Genomic DNA, 14213 nt, shown 5'->3' on the forward strand with positions numbered 1-14213 from the left:
TCTGATAGAAATTTTAAGAGTAAAATTAGTTAAAATGTGATTAAAATCAACTCTTTAAAATGCAGGTAAATTGAGCAGCATTTACTAATGAGGTGAAATTGTATATGGGGAATGGCTGTTAATATCTGCTGAATGCAATATTGTGAACATTGTTCTTTTGTGTTTTGTTTAAAGGTTTTTCAACTAAATCTATCACCTAAGTTGCCATCGTTGTATTCCATGACCTTGCAACCATTGCAAAATAAAAGAGGAAGAAAAGAAAGCAACTGTCTGACTCATGAGTGGAGCCCAGCTCATAACCTGGGTAGATGAAACATCCTTTTTCAAATGGGGAAACTGCACACAAACCCTCAAAAATCATCAATGATATTCACGTGTCACTGAAAGTGGGAGAACACTTGACAATAACAGTCATTATTTATCGTGTGACGGAGACAGGTTGTGATTAATTCATGAGACGAGGTTCAAAAGCAGCGTTCACTGTCTGCAGAGGGAGAGCAAGAGACTGAAGTGTGATTTTATTCCAGCTGTAACACAAACAAAATGAAATGCATATTTTCTAAAATGCATTAAAACATGCTTTCATTGCAATCATATCAAAATAAATAGCTTATTTTATTACTCAATCAAAGATAGTGCTGAGGTTGTCATTTTCATGCTACTGACAGCAGATAACTGACATAGTTGACAGTGACATCTCCCAAAGTCCTGCTGAGACCTTGAGGTGCTGTGAAATCCTCCAAGAAGGAAAATCATTTCATACACAGAGAGCCTTCTTCTCTCAAGAAAAATCTAATCACAGTGTTCCTTAATAACAATGGAACACACCTTGACATCAGACACAAGACAACATTGTATTACTTTCATTTTCATTCTATTATCTTGATCTCCAGCATCCTGACTGATTTGGTTTGTTCGGGGCAGAATCAGGTGTATCATGGATGTGAGGCAGAGAAGGAGGTGATGGGGAGGCAGAGCAGAGAGCAGTAGGACGGGTGCAGAGGCTGGACTTGTCCTGGTAACGGTTTGTAGGACCTCCAGTCTGAACCGCTTCCTGGTTTACAGCACAGCGACACGTCACACCTGCAGAAAACACGGCTTCACTGTGAGTGTATCGATGCAAAACACACCAGCTCACCTTCGACTGTAAAACTATTTTATGTTTAACAATGGCATGTTGTAGTATTGAAGTAAATCAGCCATACAGGTTTAAATCAGAAACAGATTCTGAGAAAGAAGCCTGCGAACGATTGGTTCCTTAGATTTGTCACATATGAACCCCAGAAGTCAGAATCTGCATTTTTGAAACTCTCATCAACACATACTCAGCCATGGTGATGACTGCTAATCTTGCTCATGATGTGGGTTCGGCAAATTAAAAAACATATGTACATGTTAAATAGGGGTAAAAATAGATTTTTCTACTGTTACAAATGATTACTATTATTACTATTGTTGTTGTTATCTGCTCCATAGGCTTAATTTTACAACGCTCAGAGATGCTGCTCTGTTTCACCTTGTGACGCTTTGGATGAACTTCTTTTCATCCTGATCCAGACATACAGCAAAAGTGGTCCCATTGTCTCGTCCGTTCACCTGCATCTTGTCCACCTTCACTTCTGTCACCGAGATGTGCTGCCAGAGGAAGAAGAAGAGGTGTGAGGACAGGATGCATGAGACGGTGTTTAGTTTGCAACGTGTGAAACCGTCCTTCACCTGGTTGTAGCTCTTTTTGGATTTGGAGCACTGCCTCTTCAGGACTTCTGTCATTGTCAGCTGCAGACTTTCTGTTGAATCTGGATGAGCGATACATGATTTGATCAAATATTAAAATGCAAACATGAATATATGTAGCAAAAAGACATCAAAACAGCAAAGTTGGATTGTGGGAATGATTTTTACACACCTAGCTGCTCAGGTTTCCTGCAGGTTTTGTGAAGATTAATGGACGTGCAGACTATTTCTGTCTGGATCCACTGACTCCTCCCACTAACTGCCACCTGGAGGTGACACATTTAAGAATAGATCCAGCTGTGAACATACATGTGCTGTGTCTTATTGTTTGTGTTGCAGGAAGTGTGTGTTTCAGGAACAATACCTTGTTGTAGGCAACATTTAGAGTTAAAGGAACAGCCTCCCGCTCCTTGTCGATTCCAAACCTTTTGCTGGCAGCGCCTTAATAAAGAACACAGAACATATGAGACTACATGCATGCATGAGTGTGTCTGACTGTGAGGTGATTCCTGCTGTCTGGAAACATCTTCCAGAGTGTGACTCACCCATGGCCTTCACCGCTCTGGTTCCAGCAGAGTGTCCGAGCTCCAGAGAGTGAATAAACACTTCCTTTCTCCTCTCTCCCCCGGCCAGGGTCAGCTGTGAGGAGGAAGGAACCAAAACATTTAACTGTGAGAGCGAAGGAGCATCGATTGATGGCCACCGTGCCCTGTGTGTGTGTGTGTGTGTGTCTGTGTGTGTGTGTGTGTCTGTGTGTGTGTGTGCGCCTGTGTGTGTGTGTGTGTGTGTGTGTCTGTGTGTGTGTGTGTGTGTGTGTGCGCCTGTGTGTGTGTGTGTGTCTATGTGTGTGTGTGTGTCTGTGTGTGCCTGTGTGTGTGCGTGTGTGTGTCTATGTGTGTGTGTGTGTGTGTGTGTGTCTATGTGTGTGTGTGTGTATGTATGTGTCTATGTGTGTGTGTGTGTGCGTGTGTGTGTGTGTGTGTCTATGTGTGTGTGCGTGTGTGTGTATGTATGTGTCTATGTGTGTGTGTGTATGTATGTGTCTGTGTGTGTGTGTGTGTGTGTGTGTGTGTGTGTGTGTGTATGTATGTGTCTATGTGTGTGTGTGCCTGTGTGTGTGTGTCTATGTGTGTGTGTGTGTGTGTGTCTATGTGTGTGTGTGTGTGTGTATGTATGTGTCTATGTGTGTGTGTGTGTGTGCGTGTGTGCGTGTGTGTGTGTGTGTGCCTGTGTGTGTGCGCCTGTGTGTGTGTGTGCGTGTGTGTGTGTCTATGTGTGCCTGTGTGTGTGCCTGTGTGTGTGTGCGCCTGTGTGTGTGTGTCTATGTGTGTGTGCGTGTGTGTGTATGTATGTGTCTATGTGTGTGTGTGTGCGTGTGTTGCTCCTCTGACCTCAGCCTGGTAGAGCTGCACCAGAACAGGCTGGTCTGCATGTCTGCAGTAATAGAGCACCAGGTCGGCCAGCAGGGGAAGACGCTCCGTGCTGCTCGCTGAGACATCGTCATCCTTAGAGGCAGCCTGGGTCACAGGAAGTTCACAGAATATATACTGTGATAAGGTATTATAGTTACACAACAATCACTGAAGTATTCCTGAGCAGAAAAGCAGCCTCTAAAAGATCAAATGTGGGTCTGAGATAGTTAAATATTGGCATGAATTTCAAGCTGAAACGTAAAAGTTGAATCACTTTGGATGTTTCCTATAATCAAAATGACATTAAGGTGTTTACGGGGAAAAAATCCACCCCACATGCAGAAAGGGACAGATTTAAAGTTGGATTAAGGTCATTAATTACTAGCAGCTAATCAAGGAATTCTCCAGCCATTTCGTAATCCCCTCTATGAAGTTGGTCCACTTTTAACAGACTCATTAAACCAGAAAGAGTCAAAAAATGAGCAGCTGAGATGTAAATAGTCTTATTTTTAGTTTAAGTCTTACAGCTCTGAAAACACTGGATTCGTCATTCGCTATAATACAACTAAACAGCATTTTTTTTCATTTGCTGCCTGGTAAACAACATCTTTTATCCAAATCCAAGCTGTGATTTTGACTTATTTATTGGTGTACTGGATAGACCACAGAGAGGTGATTACCTTTCATTTATAGTTTTTACTGATTTATTTATTTTTTTTAAATAATCTCATAAGATAAACTTTATTGATCCCACAGTGGTTAAAATTCACTGTTACAGCAGCAAAAGAAAAAGTACAAAGGCAGTACAAAAATAAATCAGAAAAAACACACAGTGCAACATTGCAGAGAAACATTCTAAACTCATGAGACTTAATGTTTTATGGACTGTATTTAATGCTTTGTGGTTGCTCTCTCCTTCTGTCCCTGCCCAGGAACAATAGATACTAATTAGCTGCTAGCTAACTCTGGGTCTCTGTCCCTGCAAAATAAGCAAACTAAACTAAAACTAAACTAAGAAACATACCTGACAAAGGACGTCAGACGACAGGCTGAGCAGACTGAGGACGTTCCGCTCGTACCAGGGATCCATCAGACCCAACATCTGAGCTATATCTGTTGTACTGTCCTCCATGATGCCATTTGACTCCTGGAAAAATCAGGAAATATACGTTAATAATACTTCAGTTATTTAAACACATGACATTATATTATCTGTCCTGTTATGGAAACATTGCTGCAATAAAGAGTTAAATAATCAAGTACTAAGGCTTTATAGAGAAGTCACAAGGTTTTATAAAAATAACTTGAGTGTTGCTAGGTTATGAAATCTTCTTTCTCAGTGAGACATTTTGCACTTTAATCAATCATGCAGAAGCCTGCGAAAAGACCACATTTATATTTCCAAACAACTCACTATTTTTGCTTTATCAACAGTGCCTCTTATTTTGGATTATTTGCTATTAAGTCAGAAAGTACGAAATTTCAAACATCAAATTAATAGTTAGATATTTGCTTGCTCTTTTTTGCTCAGATCAGCATCACCTCCTGAAGAAAAAAACTCACCAAGTGATATTCTGCCACAAAACATGCAGTTCAGACAGCTGCCATGTTAACTGTCACCAGTGTGTTTTCTTGTAGAGAATCTTTGGATTTTTTTGGTAAAATTTTGTAAGGTAATTATCATATTTTATGTGTTTAATCTTAAATTAATCAGGTTAGTTTGTATAACAAATAATACTATAAGATTGACCTTAATCTTTACATCAATCAGGTAATTTATATAACAAAAAAATATGATCTTAATCTTAGTTTTTACATTTGTTTGGTAAATTCAGAACTTCTACTTTTTTCTGTACTGGTAAACACTTTTGCTCAATGTCTGCTCTTTAAAACGTGCTGTAGAAACAACACTGACTTGATTTGATTGGATTTTTTTTTTTTTTTTTGACTAATCAGTGAGCTCTAAAGAAAGACTTGGCATGTGGATTTTGTTACTTTTGGACATTTCCCATATATTCCTTCTTGATGCTATGCTAAGCTAACCAGCTGCTGGCTGTAGCCTTTAATTTACAGACATGAGAGTGACTCTAAGAAAACAAATGAGTGCATTTGTCAAAACGTTGATGCGATCCTTTAAAGTCAGGTTGCTTTAATTAACTGCTTATAACTGATCCATAATTCTTGAGTAAATATTGCCTTGTGTAGTGTAATCATTTTTGGGTACGATGTGCTAAAAGTAAAAGATGATATAATTATGGCAAATGCTACTAGACTGAAGACCAGAGTTAAAACATATGTATAAAATACATAATGATGAATATTCTAGTAATGACTGATGTTTGATGATGGTGTGTTTCTGTGGAGGACACACACACACACACACACACACACACACACACACACACACACACACACACACACACACACACACACACACACACACACACACACACACACACACACACACACACACACACACAGCTGGAAGGTCACAAAGTCTAATCTGTAACTTTTGTGTATGATAAATGCTTTGTAGAAAATGATATGTGGTGTAATCAAATGTGGTGTAAACTTAAAGCAATATAACAATTAAGAGGTGAATCAGAAACATAACAATCATAAAGGTATAATATGCATGAAATCTGTCTCAAAATAATAGGGCAAAGTCTGAACATGTCTGGGCATGTTCTCTGTACAACATGAGCGAATGAGAACCTGATGTCCTGTAGGGAGTGATCTAGGGGTGAAATATGAAAACATGACGTCATGATCTGACCATTAGATTTAGAAAAGTATAATGGTGTCAAAACTGTCACTATCATACACCATATAGGCGTGGAAAAATGAAATGAAAAAACTCGTACAGTATAAATGACGATGACGTGCAGCTCAGTATCTTTGGTTTTTCTTGGGTTATTAATCACGGCTAAGAACTACTCCTGGGGTTTTTTTGTCGATGAATATGATGCACAACTCAGTATCTTTGTTTTTTTTGGGGGTGTTATCACTGCTAAGAAGTACTCCTGGGTTTTTGTCTACAATAAATCCTCCTGCCTTGAATGCTGACTTCTCTTGGTGATTTTTTTGGAAGATTTTTAACATTTGAACACATTCAAGTCTTAGACTCTGGCCCATGATTTGCGACTTAGATTCCACTTCACTTGCTATCTATGAATCCATGCATATACGTTCATGTAGAGATAAAATCCTAATTGAAATGGGATGTGATGGTTTCAGATGTTCTCACCACAGATGCGGCGGTTTTGGTTAAACCTCCATTCTGTCCTTCTGTCGGTGTGGGTCCTCCTCCTGGACTTGCAGTTCTCCTTTTGGTGGGGACAAAGTAAAACTGCAGTTTGCACATCTTGGTGAGTCGGGGACATTTGCTCTCTTTCTGCTGCAGGTCGCTGTAGGCTCTGGCCAGCCTGCCGGCCTCTCGGTCGCCTCCGAACACGACCACTTTGACCAGAGTGGGAGTTTCTGCCACGCTTCCCTCATCGCAGCTCAGGATCGGCCTCCTGCGCATGCAGACGTGCTTCTGAGGGGAAAGAGGATCGAGGAGAGCAGTGGACGCATGCAGAGGACGAGGCTGTCTGGAGAGAGACCTGGGGTGTTTGAGCTGTGATCCAGCTCTGTGAAAGTCTTTGCTGGTGTCTCCATGGTAGCCCATGCTCTGGGCACGCCGGCAAATGTTTGGACTGCGGGGGTTCTTGAAGAGCAAGGAGAAGCGCTCAATGCCGAGGAGGGATCTGGACTTCTTTTTGGGCTTCTTTCTAGGTTTCGGTTGGCTGTCCTGTCCCTCCTCCGTGTCCTCGTGGGCAGCGTCCTCACTGAAGTCACTTTCTATGCCTGAAGAACCGGACGGCACAGACCAGCTGGAGGACAGGGAGTAGCTGGAAAACATGGAGTCCCTCGAGGATGAAGATGCAGTGGAGATACGATGATTCTGGAAGTCATGGTCCACTTTGTCTCCGTCTAACTCGTCCTCTTCATCCACGCTGGTGTCATTAATATCATCCTCGTCCATGTCTGTGTTGAGAAAACAGTCTGGAGGGGAATCCAAGTCGGAGTCAGAGGCGAGAATGTCCTTCAGAATATCTGCAGGAATGTAAAGAGCAGAGTTAGGGTTGGATGAAACATACAGTCATGGAAAAAAAACATTAGACCACCCTTGTTTTCTTCAATTTCCTGTTCATTTCAATGCCTGGTACAACTAAAGGTATATTACCTGAAAAACACAAAGAACACGACAAAAAATGCAGCTGATTCCATAATACTTTATGTCCTATTTGACATGCTGAAGCTTCATTGTATTCCCAGGGTATATAAGAGGACATTTCATGTCATTTGCTGCACTGCACATGCAAAGTTCTATAGTGGTTTCCTGCTGACATTCAAGTCGTATCACAACTCAGAAGTTGATGATTGGGCTAAAGTTCTCTTCAGTGATGATTGCAATTTCCAGTTGATGCCCACTCCAACCAACTTACTGGTTAGGAGGAAGCCTGGAGAAGCTACAAACCAGACTGTCTGCCCCTACAGTAAAACATGGGGGTGGATCAGTGACCATCTTGGGTTGTTTCACTTTGGGGGGGAAACAGGGCAAATGCAACTGTGTGAAAGGTGAATGAACCAGGTCATGTTTGGGGCTACTCTTGAAAACAGTCTTCTTCCATCAGCTGGAAAAGAGCATGCCAAGACGCACGGCTGCAGTCATCAGAAACCATGGTTACGAATCAGTACTAACTCCTGTGTGGATCATGTGACGAAAACAGAAAAGAAAACATGGAATCCTAAAAGCTGTTTTCGGCAGCACAATGCCACAGATATTGATGGAAGAACTTAAGTGATTTTGGTTATCAAGAAAACCATGGGAAATGTCTGATATCAGCTCTTAAATTAAACTGTTATGAGCTATTTTTGTTGTCATTATATTTGTCCAAACAAATGTACCTTTAGTTGTACCAGGCATTAAAATGAACAAGAAACTGAAGAAAACAAGGCTGGTTGAATCATTTTTTCCGTGACTGTATGTATGTACTGGAGCTGTACGATAAGGTAAAAGTGGATTTTAAAGCTGATTATAGATGTTTGATTTGGAAAATTGTTGAAAGTGAAATATTCACCAAAATTATCATTTTCCCATGAGCATGTGTGGCACTTGGGGAAGGGAAGCATAAAAGCCTCAACAGCCCCTAAAGAGAGGAGACAACACTGAGATTAGTATTATTGTCACTACACTTTTGATATATAATTTAAAACAACCACATCAGTTTGTGCCTGTTTTTTCTGTATTACCAGTGTTGGGACATCCATCAGCAGGTACAGCAAGACTTTCTCTGAGCCTCGTCATGCTGTTTAGCAGACCCTGTCTAGCTGTCCTGAGATCTGCTGTGGAGGTGGCTGTCTCCATGCTGTCAGTTACTGCCTCCAGGAGCTGCTCCAGCTCCTCAGGCTGCTTCTTCTGGAGGAATATTAGGGAGACCGCTTAATAAAACATAGAGGAGAAGAAGAAGGAATTGCACTTCCTAAAGAAAGTGTTGGTGGGTCACCTGCAGGGCGTTGTGGAGGGCCTGCAGGTTGTGTTCGCTGCCCAGAGCAGCCTGAAAGCTGTGCAGGATCAGAGAGATTGTGATGTCTCTGCTGGACTGCTGGGTGGAAGTGAGCTGCTCAGAGACAGACTGGACCTCAGGAGGAACGTCATCATCCGGGCTCACCAGCAGCACCGTTCTAACACAGATGTATAGAAATAATAGGCATGTTTAGCTTGATGAAACTGTTCACATTTCTATATCTGTCATGAAAACGCTGCATGAACTTACATGGTTTTAGAGCAGTGGATCTCAGGGGAAATACTCTGCTCTGTCCTCACCAGACGCTGAAATGAAATACCTACAGGACAAATCAGACAGTAACAGAATGTGAGTATTAGTAGGTGAACACTGCCCTCAGCTGGCCACAGTGATACCAGCTAAACCAGTGTTTTCTGTGTTTTCAGATCAAAGAACCACAGTTTGATCATCACCAATCAAATGTGTTCAGATCAACTGATTTTAAACTGTACACTATTAAAAATGCTTAACTATTTGAAAGTGAGTGTTTCCCATCAGTTTATCATTTGATAGGTTGGATCGGTCCAACTTTGCTACATTTACCACTAGTAGCAAGAAATGGACATCTCAACCCTTTATCCACTACTCTTTGCTAACTATTTCAACCATTAATGCCATTTCATCGGTGTTTAACTAATTATATTAACCATTTAGCACTATTTATCATCTACTTTTAGCTAACTATTTCAACCATTTATCTGTGTTTATAGCTGTTTCAACAATTTATCTCTATGTAGCTTTTACTTTTAGCTAACTATTTCAACCATTAATTAATATTATTTATGGCTTGTAGCTACTATCGAAACTGTTTTGATTACTTTCAAATAACTATTTCATTTGTCAGCTACTTTAACTGTTTATTTGTTGCTTAGATCCAAGGATTCTAAGTATATGTCCATTACTTCAAGAAAACTGCGTGAACCATTCATCCCTAACATTTATAGTTGGATGTATATTTTTCCGATCAAACCCTAATTTTTATTTTTATTAGCTAAACTATTCTACAGTCTAGCTGCAGCAAGTCACCCCAGTGGGATTATTAGGTTAATTTATAACATTTCATGCTTAAAAGAAAACACTGAGGTGACATTTGTCCTTTGCATTGCGGTGCATATTAGCTTAAGTGCAACCTGGTGCTCGGAGCTCCTGCTGGATGACGTTTAACAGACGTTTACAGGCGGAACTGCACGGCTCCGGCCAGGCCAGGAAACTATGGAACAACAGGTAGGCCTCCTGCAGGACACCACAGTCTGCAGGCACATAAGGAGCCTGCAAGAAGCAGAGAAGAAGCCTGGTTACATAAAAAACTAGACACTAAAAATATCTTATTGTGCAATGACCACTTCAAACTGAAAATGAACAAGTCTTTGTTCCTCTACTGACTACATCAACTCACTTTAAGGAGGGTTGAAGAGAACAAGAGCGTGAGCGGCACCACCAGTTCATAGCGACACTGCTCCAACACCTGTAAAAGAAAGGAAAATTGTGAACTGAAACAGGCTGCCACTCCTCATATTACAATGAGCAGTTCATAAAATGACGTTGGTTTTTCATTTCATCACCTGCTTTGTTTTCCTCAGTATTTTCTGCAGAAGGATGAGGAAGTTGTGGGCATCTCGCTTCACAAGTTCCTCCAAACACCAGTGGTTTATGCACAGCCCCGCTAATCAGACAGACGAAAACACACAAGCTGAACTCGCACGTTATTTCTCCTTTTGGGTTTCTTTCTGATGACGATCAGTAAACAGGCTGTTTACGCAGTTATAAAAATCCCGAATAACAACAAAATGACGACAGTCAGAGTTTTGCAGAAAACTTTTGTTAGAAATTTCAAAATGTATCTTACATACATAAAAATGATACTTTCATTCCTTCATTCTGTGTCACTACTTTCAATTCCCATTTTCTCTTAAAGATGAACGATATGTTGTCAGTTTGTTAGCTTGGTATAGGAGGTGACAAATCTACTAAAATCCATATTTCAGTTAAATTCAACAGCAGCTTTTACATCCAACATGCGTTTTAATGTATCATCTGTATGTTTTCCATATTGGTTTGTAATCAGAATTATATTTACATAGAGATATTATATATCTATCTATTATAGTGTATATTGATTGACGTACCATTCCAGAGTTGCTTGTCAGGAGTGTAGAGACCCAGATCACAGAGACAACGTTCGAGGACATGCTGGATTCGGTCCTCAGTGCAAGAACTCTGCTCCATTGTGTGGATCATCTTCTGCAGAGGCATCACAACCATCCACACACAAACAACAGAAGATAAACCAGCAGGAAGGCCTGAAATAAAAACACCCTTCTATTGTGTTGTGGTAAACCAGTGCGTCCCTTCGGTAGTCCAAGCTTCCTGTTACTGATGCTGCCAGCACTTTATAATCATTGTTGTTCCTTTCCGGAAACAATCAAACACAATCCAGAATGACAGATTCGCCCGCACAACACACAGATGCAAACACAAGTGTCCACAGCAAAGATGTCAGGACGGACAGACAGACAGCGCAGTACTTCTTACCCAAGTCAGTGAGTCACAGACTGCGTGAGTAGAGCGGAGATGAGCTGGTCGAAAACAGCCACCACAACTTCTACTTTTTCATTCTTAAAATCACCTCTGGCACCAAATTTCATATGACTCAGAGCTGGGGTGGAAACGAATCTTTCAAAAGGACAACTTCCCATTTAATCCCCACTGGTCTTACAGCAGACTAATGCTTGAAATGTCCAAGTAAAGACAAAAATTCACGTCAAAACCAAGACCTCTAAAAAAAAAAACAAAGTACAATTCTAAAAAAGACTAAGAATGTCTGGAATTTGCTGATTCCAGATCCCATCTGACACCTGTGGTTAAAGTGCACACACTTTCAGCGACCACGCAATGAAAGAGACAACACTCTAAACAATGTAAGCAGATTTTCACGTCAGTTCTTGCTGCAATGCTTAGTAAAACTCAAAAGCAAGCATTCTAAGGTTAATTAGGAGGAATATTTCCTCCGATACCACTCTGAGTGTTTCACCTGCAGGATGTCGATGTCCTGAAGGAACCTGTGACTTAAAAACTGAGATCACCTGTGCCCATCTAAACAGGAAAAGACCTTCAGAGGCATACAATGTGAAATATAACTAAAATTCAACTAATTCCTTTGGATATGGCATGGTGAGAGTCTGCATCTGAATTAATTGAAATATTCATTCAGTGTGGGTCCACAGTACTGCAAAAGAGTAGCAACTAGATGCACACAGCCCTTTCAGATGAACTGGAGTAACCCTTCACCGACAATTCTGGTCTAACTTGACATTTCAGCCTTTTATCCAGTTCTTTTAACAAGTTGGCTTTATCTTCCGTTATATATATATATATATATATATATATATATATATATATATATATATATATATATATATATATATATATATATATATATATATATATATGTACCTATAAGTCGTGTATATAATTCTACTATTATTATCATATTTATTTTGGTTTGATGTAGTTATGTATCTTTGCTCTCCTGTGTTATGGATGTTTCTGGAGGAAATAATAAAAACTATAATTGAATTTAAAAAAAGTAATAATATTTAGCCATTGTTGTGGCATTTTAACAGTAGAATAAGCTTAAAATCCTAAACTACAAGTCAAGACCGGAACTTCCAACTACTTTTAGCATTAATTAATGTCAGTTATTTTTTTTGATTATTCGATTAGTTGTTTGGTTGATAAAAAGTCACAAAAAGGGTGAAGAATGCTAATCAGAGTTCCCTAAAGCCTAAGAGGACGGCCTCAGATGTCTTGTTTGTAACTCAAAGAGATTCAGTATACGGTTATATTGGAAAAGATTTGCATTTAAGAAGGAGGAATCTGAGGATTTAGACTTTTTTGCTTTAAAATATAACTCAGAGTGCCCAGATATCTCAGCTGGTTGAGCGGGTGACCCATGACCAGTGGCCTGGGTTCGATTCCAGCCCACTGCCTTTGCTGCAGGTCTTCCCCCATTCTTCAGCCCACGTTCCTGTCTATCTCTGTACTTACCAGTCCAATAAAGCCAACAAAAATAACTAAAAAAAAGATGACTCAAACTGTCTAATCAATTATCTAAACACTTGGAGGTTAATTTAATAGTTAGCAACTATTGCAGCTCTGTTACAAAACACACAACCACCACATGTGCACAGTGCAGATTAACAACAAAGATACGCAGGATGTGTTTTGTTTGCAGCGTACAACCAGGCAGCAGCTCGGTGCTCAGCTGTACCTGCACATCCCGCCTCAGTAAGCAGCCCCATCGATTGTCCTCTGAGGAAGCAGGTGTTAATCCATTGTATGCTGTCAGGCTGTTTTGTCCGGCGCTGCCATGCCAGCGTGACGGCTGGAGGGCTGCTTGTAACGTTGTGATCACTGTTTTAATTGTGTATATTAAAGCAGAGGGGACGACACGCAGCTGCCCACTGGACCACGGAGACAATTAGCTCATATGCATTAGCTCGACTCTCAACAAAACAAAAAGCTTATTGAGACTCTCCTCAGCTGCTCTGTAATCAGTTACACAAATATTCTGGGGTGTGAATGCCTGATTGCATTGATATCAGCTTTGAGGTTGTGTTTAGAAGAAGAGGAACAGGAAATCTGTAGAGCTTGAATAACACTTTTTAGTTGGAAGTGATGTAAGTTGTGAGATAGAAGCTCGCTCCTGCTAGACTATTTGAAGCCATAACGTGTGAAATGACACTCAGCTAACCCGGTGCATGCAGAGGACATAGACACATACAGCTGTAGTGCAAACAGAGGTTCAAAATTTAGAATTAATTAGCAGAAAGAGAGATAATTCTTACCTAAAACTGCAGCAATCAGAGTCTCAGATCATCCCAGATCAACCACAACTGGGACCCAGCGGTGCAGGGACACGATACAGACACCACATCCTCCTGTGTTGGTGCTTTTCAAAAATAGACCCTCCGACTGTACAGGCAAAAGAGCACGAGCTGAAAAACAGGAACTCAGTGAGTCTTTATACTCAAGTAGTTTACATAAGCTGGCAGATGCTGGAGGAGGAGTCTGCTACATGACAGAGCTCATTTCTTACAACTTATAAAGAACAACATGATTAGATGGTAAGCAGTAGTTTATAGTGATCAAATGATCAAACAAATTGGGTAGAACATTTTTATTTATAGTTTTCTAAACTCGACACAAGGACACACCCACATCACACTGTTAAATGATTATTTGTCTGATAAAGAAAAACGTTTTTTTTCCCCATTTACTTGAACGCATTTGTCTTTTTTCATTGCAAAATACTCTAAGACTCACAAAGCATTGAAAACATGCAGCAAACAAAACACACATACAAACTCCTGTTCCTCCTCTCTGATCCTCAGCCATGGCCTCTTACTCCCATCACTTGCAAAAAACAAGACAGATTTGGCATCTTTTATAGACA

At 40.5% G+C, this 14213-nt stretch overlaps 1 protein-coding gene across 2 annotated transcripts; it reads right to left on the reverse strand.

The window, feature by feature from the left end:
* Positions 1-485: 485 nt before the first annotated feature.
* LOC111568188 (phosphoinositide 3-kinase regulatory subunit 5-like) lies at positions 486-13755 on the reverse strand. Of its 2 annotated transcripts, XM_023269699.3 has the most exons (18): positions 13606-13755; positions 10885-10999; positions 10321-10421; positions 10155-10223; positions 9889-10027; positions 8969-9038; positions 8699-8876; positions 8445-8610; positions 8273-8341; positions 6394-7244; positions 4171-4293; positions 3126-3251; positions 2280-2373; positions 2099-2175; positions 1907-2000; positions 1717-1796; positions 1517-1635; positions 486-1083 (listed from the first exon to the last, which is right to left on the reverse strand). In XM_023269699.3, the coding sequence occupies exons 2-18, from the start codon at positions 10994-10996 to the stop codon at positions 936-938; spliced, it is 2616 nt and encodes an 871-aa protein (XP_023125467.2). In that variant the 5' UTR covers positions 10997-10999; positions 13606-13755; the 3' UTR covers positions 486-935. The 2 variants fall into 2 exon arrangements, with proteins under 2 accessions (XP_023125467.2, XP_035803799.2); XM_035947906.2 differs by lacking the exon at positions 13606-13755 and having other exon boundaries at positions 10885-11408.
* Between the last annotated feature and the right edge of the window lie 458 nt (positions 13756-14213).

This window comes from Amphiprion ocellaris, chromosome 19 (assembly GCF_022539595.1).
Source record: "Amphiprion ocellaris isolate individual 3 ecotype Okinawa chromosome 19, ASM2253959v1, whole genome shotgun sequence".
Classification (NCBI taxonomy): Eukaryota; Metazoa; Chordata; class Actinopteri; family Pomacentridae; genus Amphiprion; species Amphiprion ocellaris.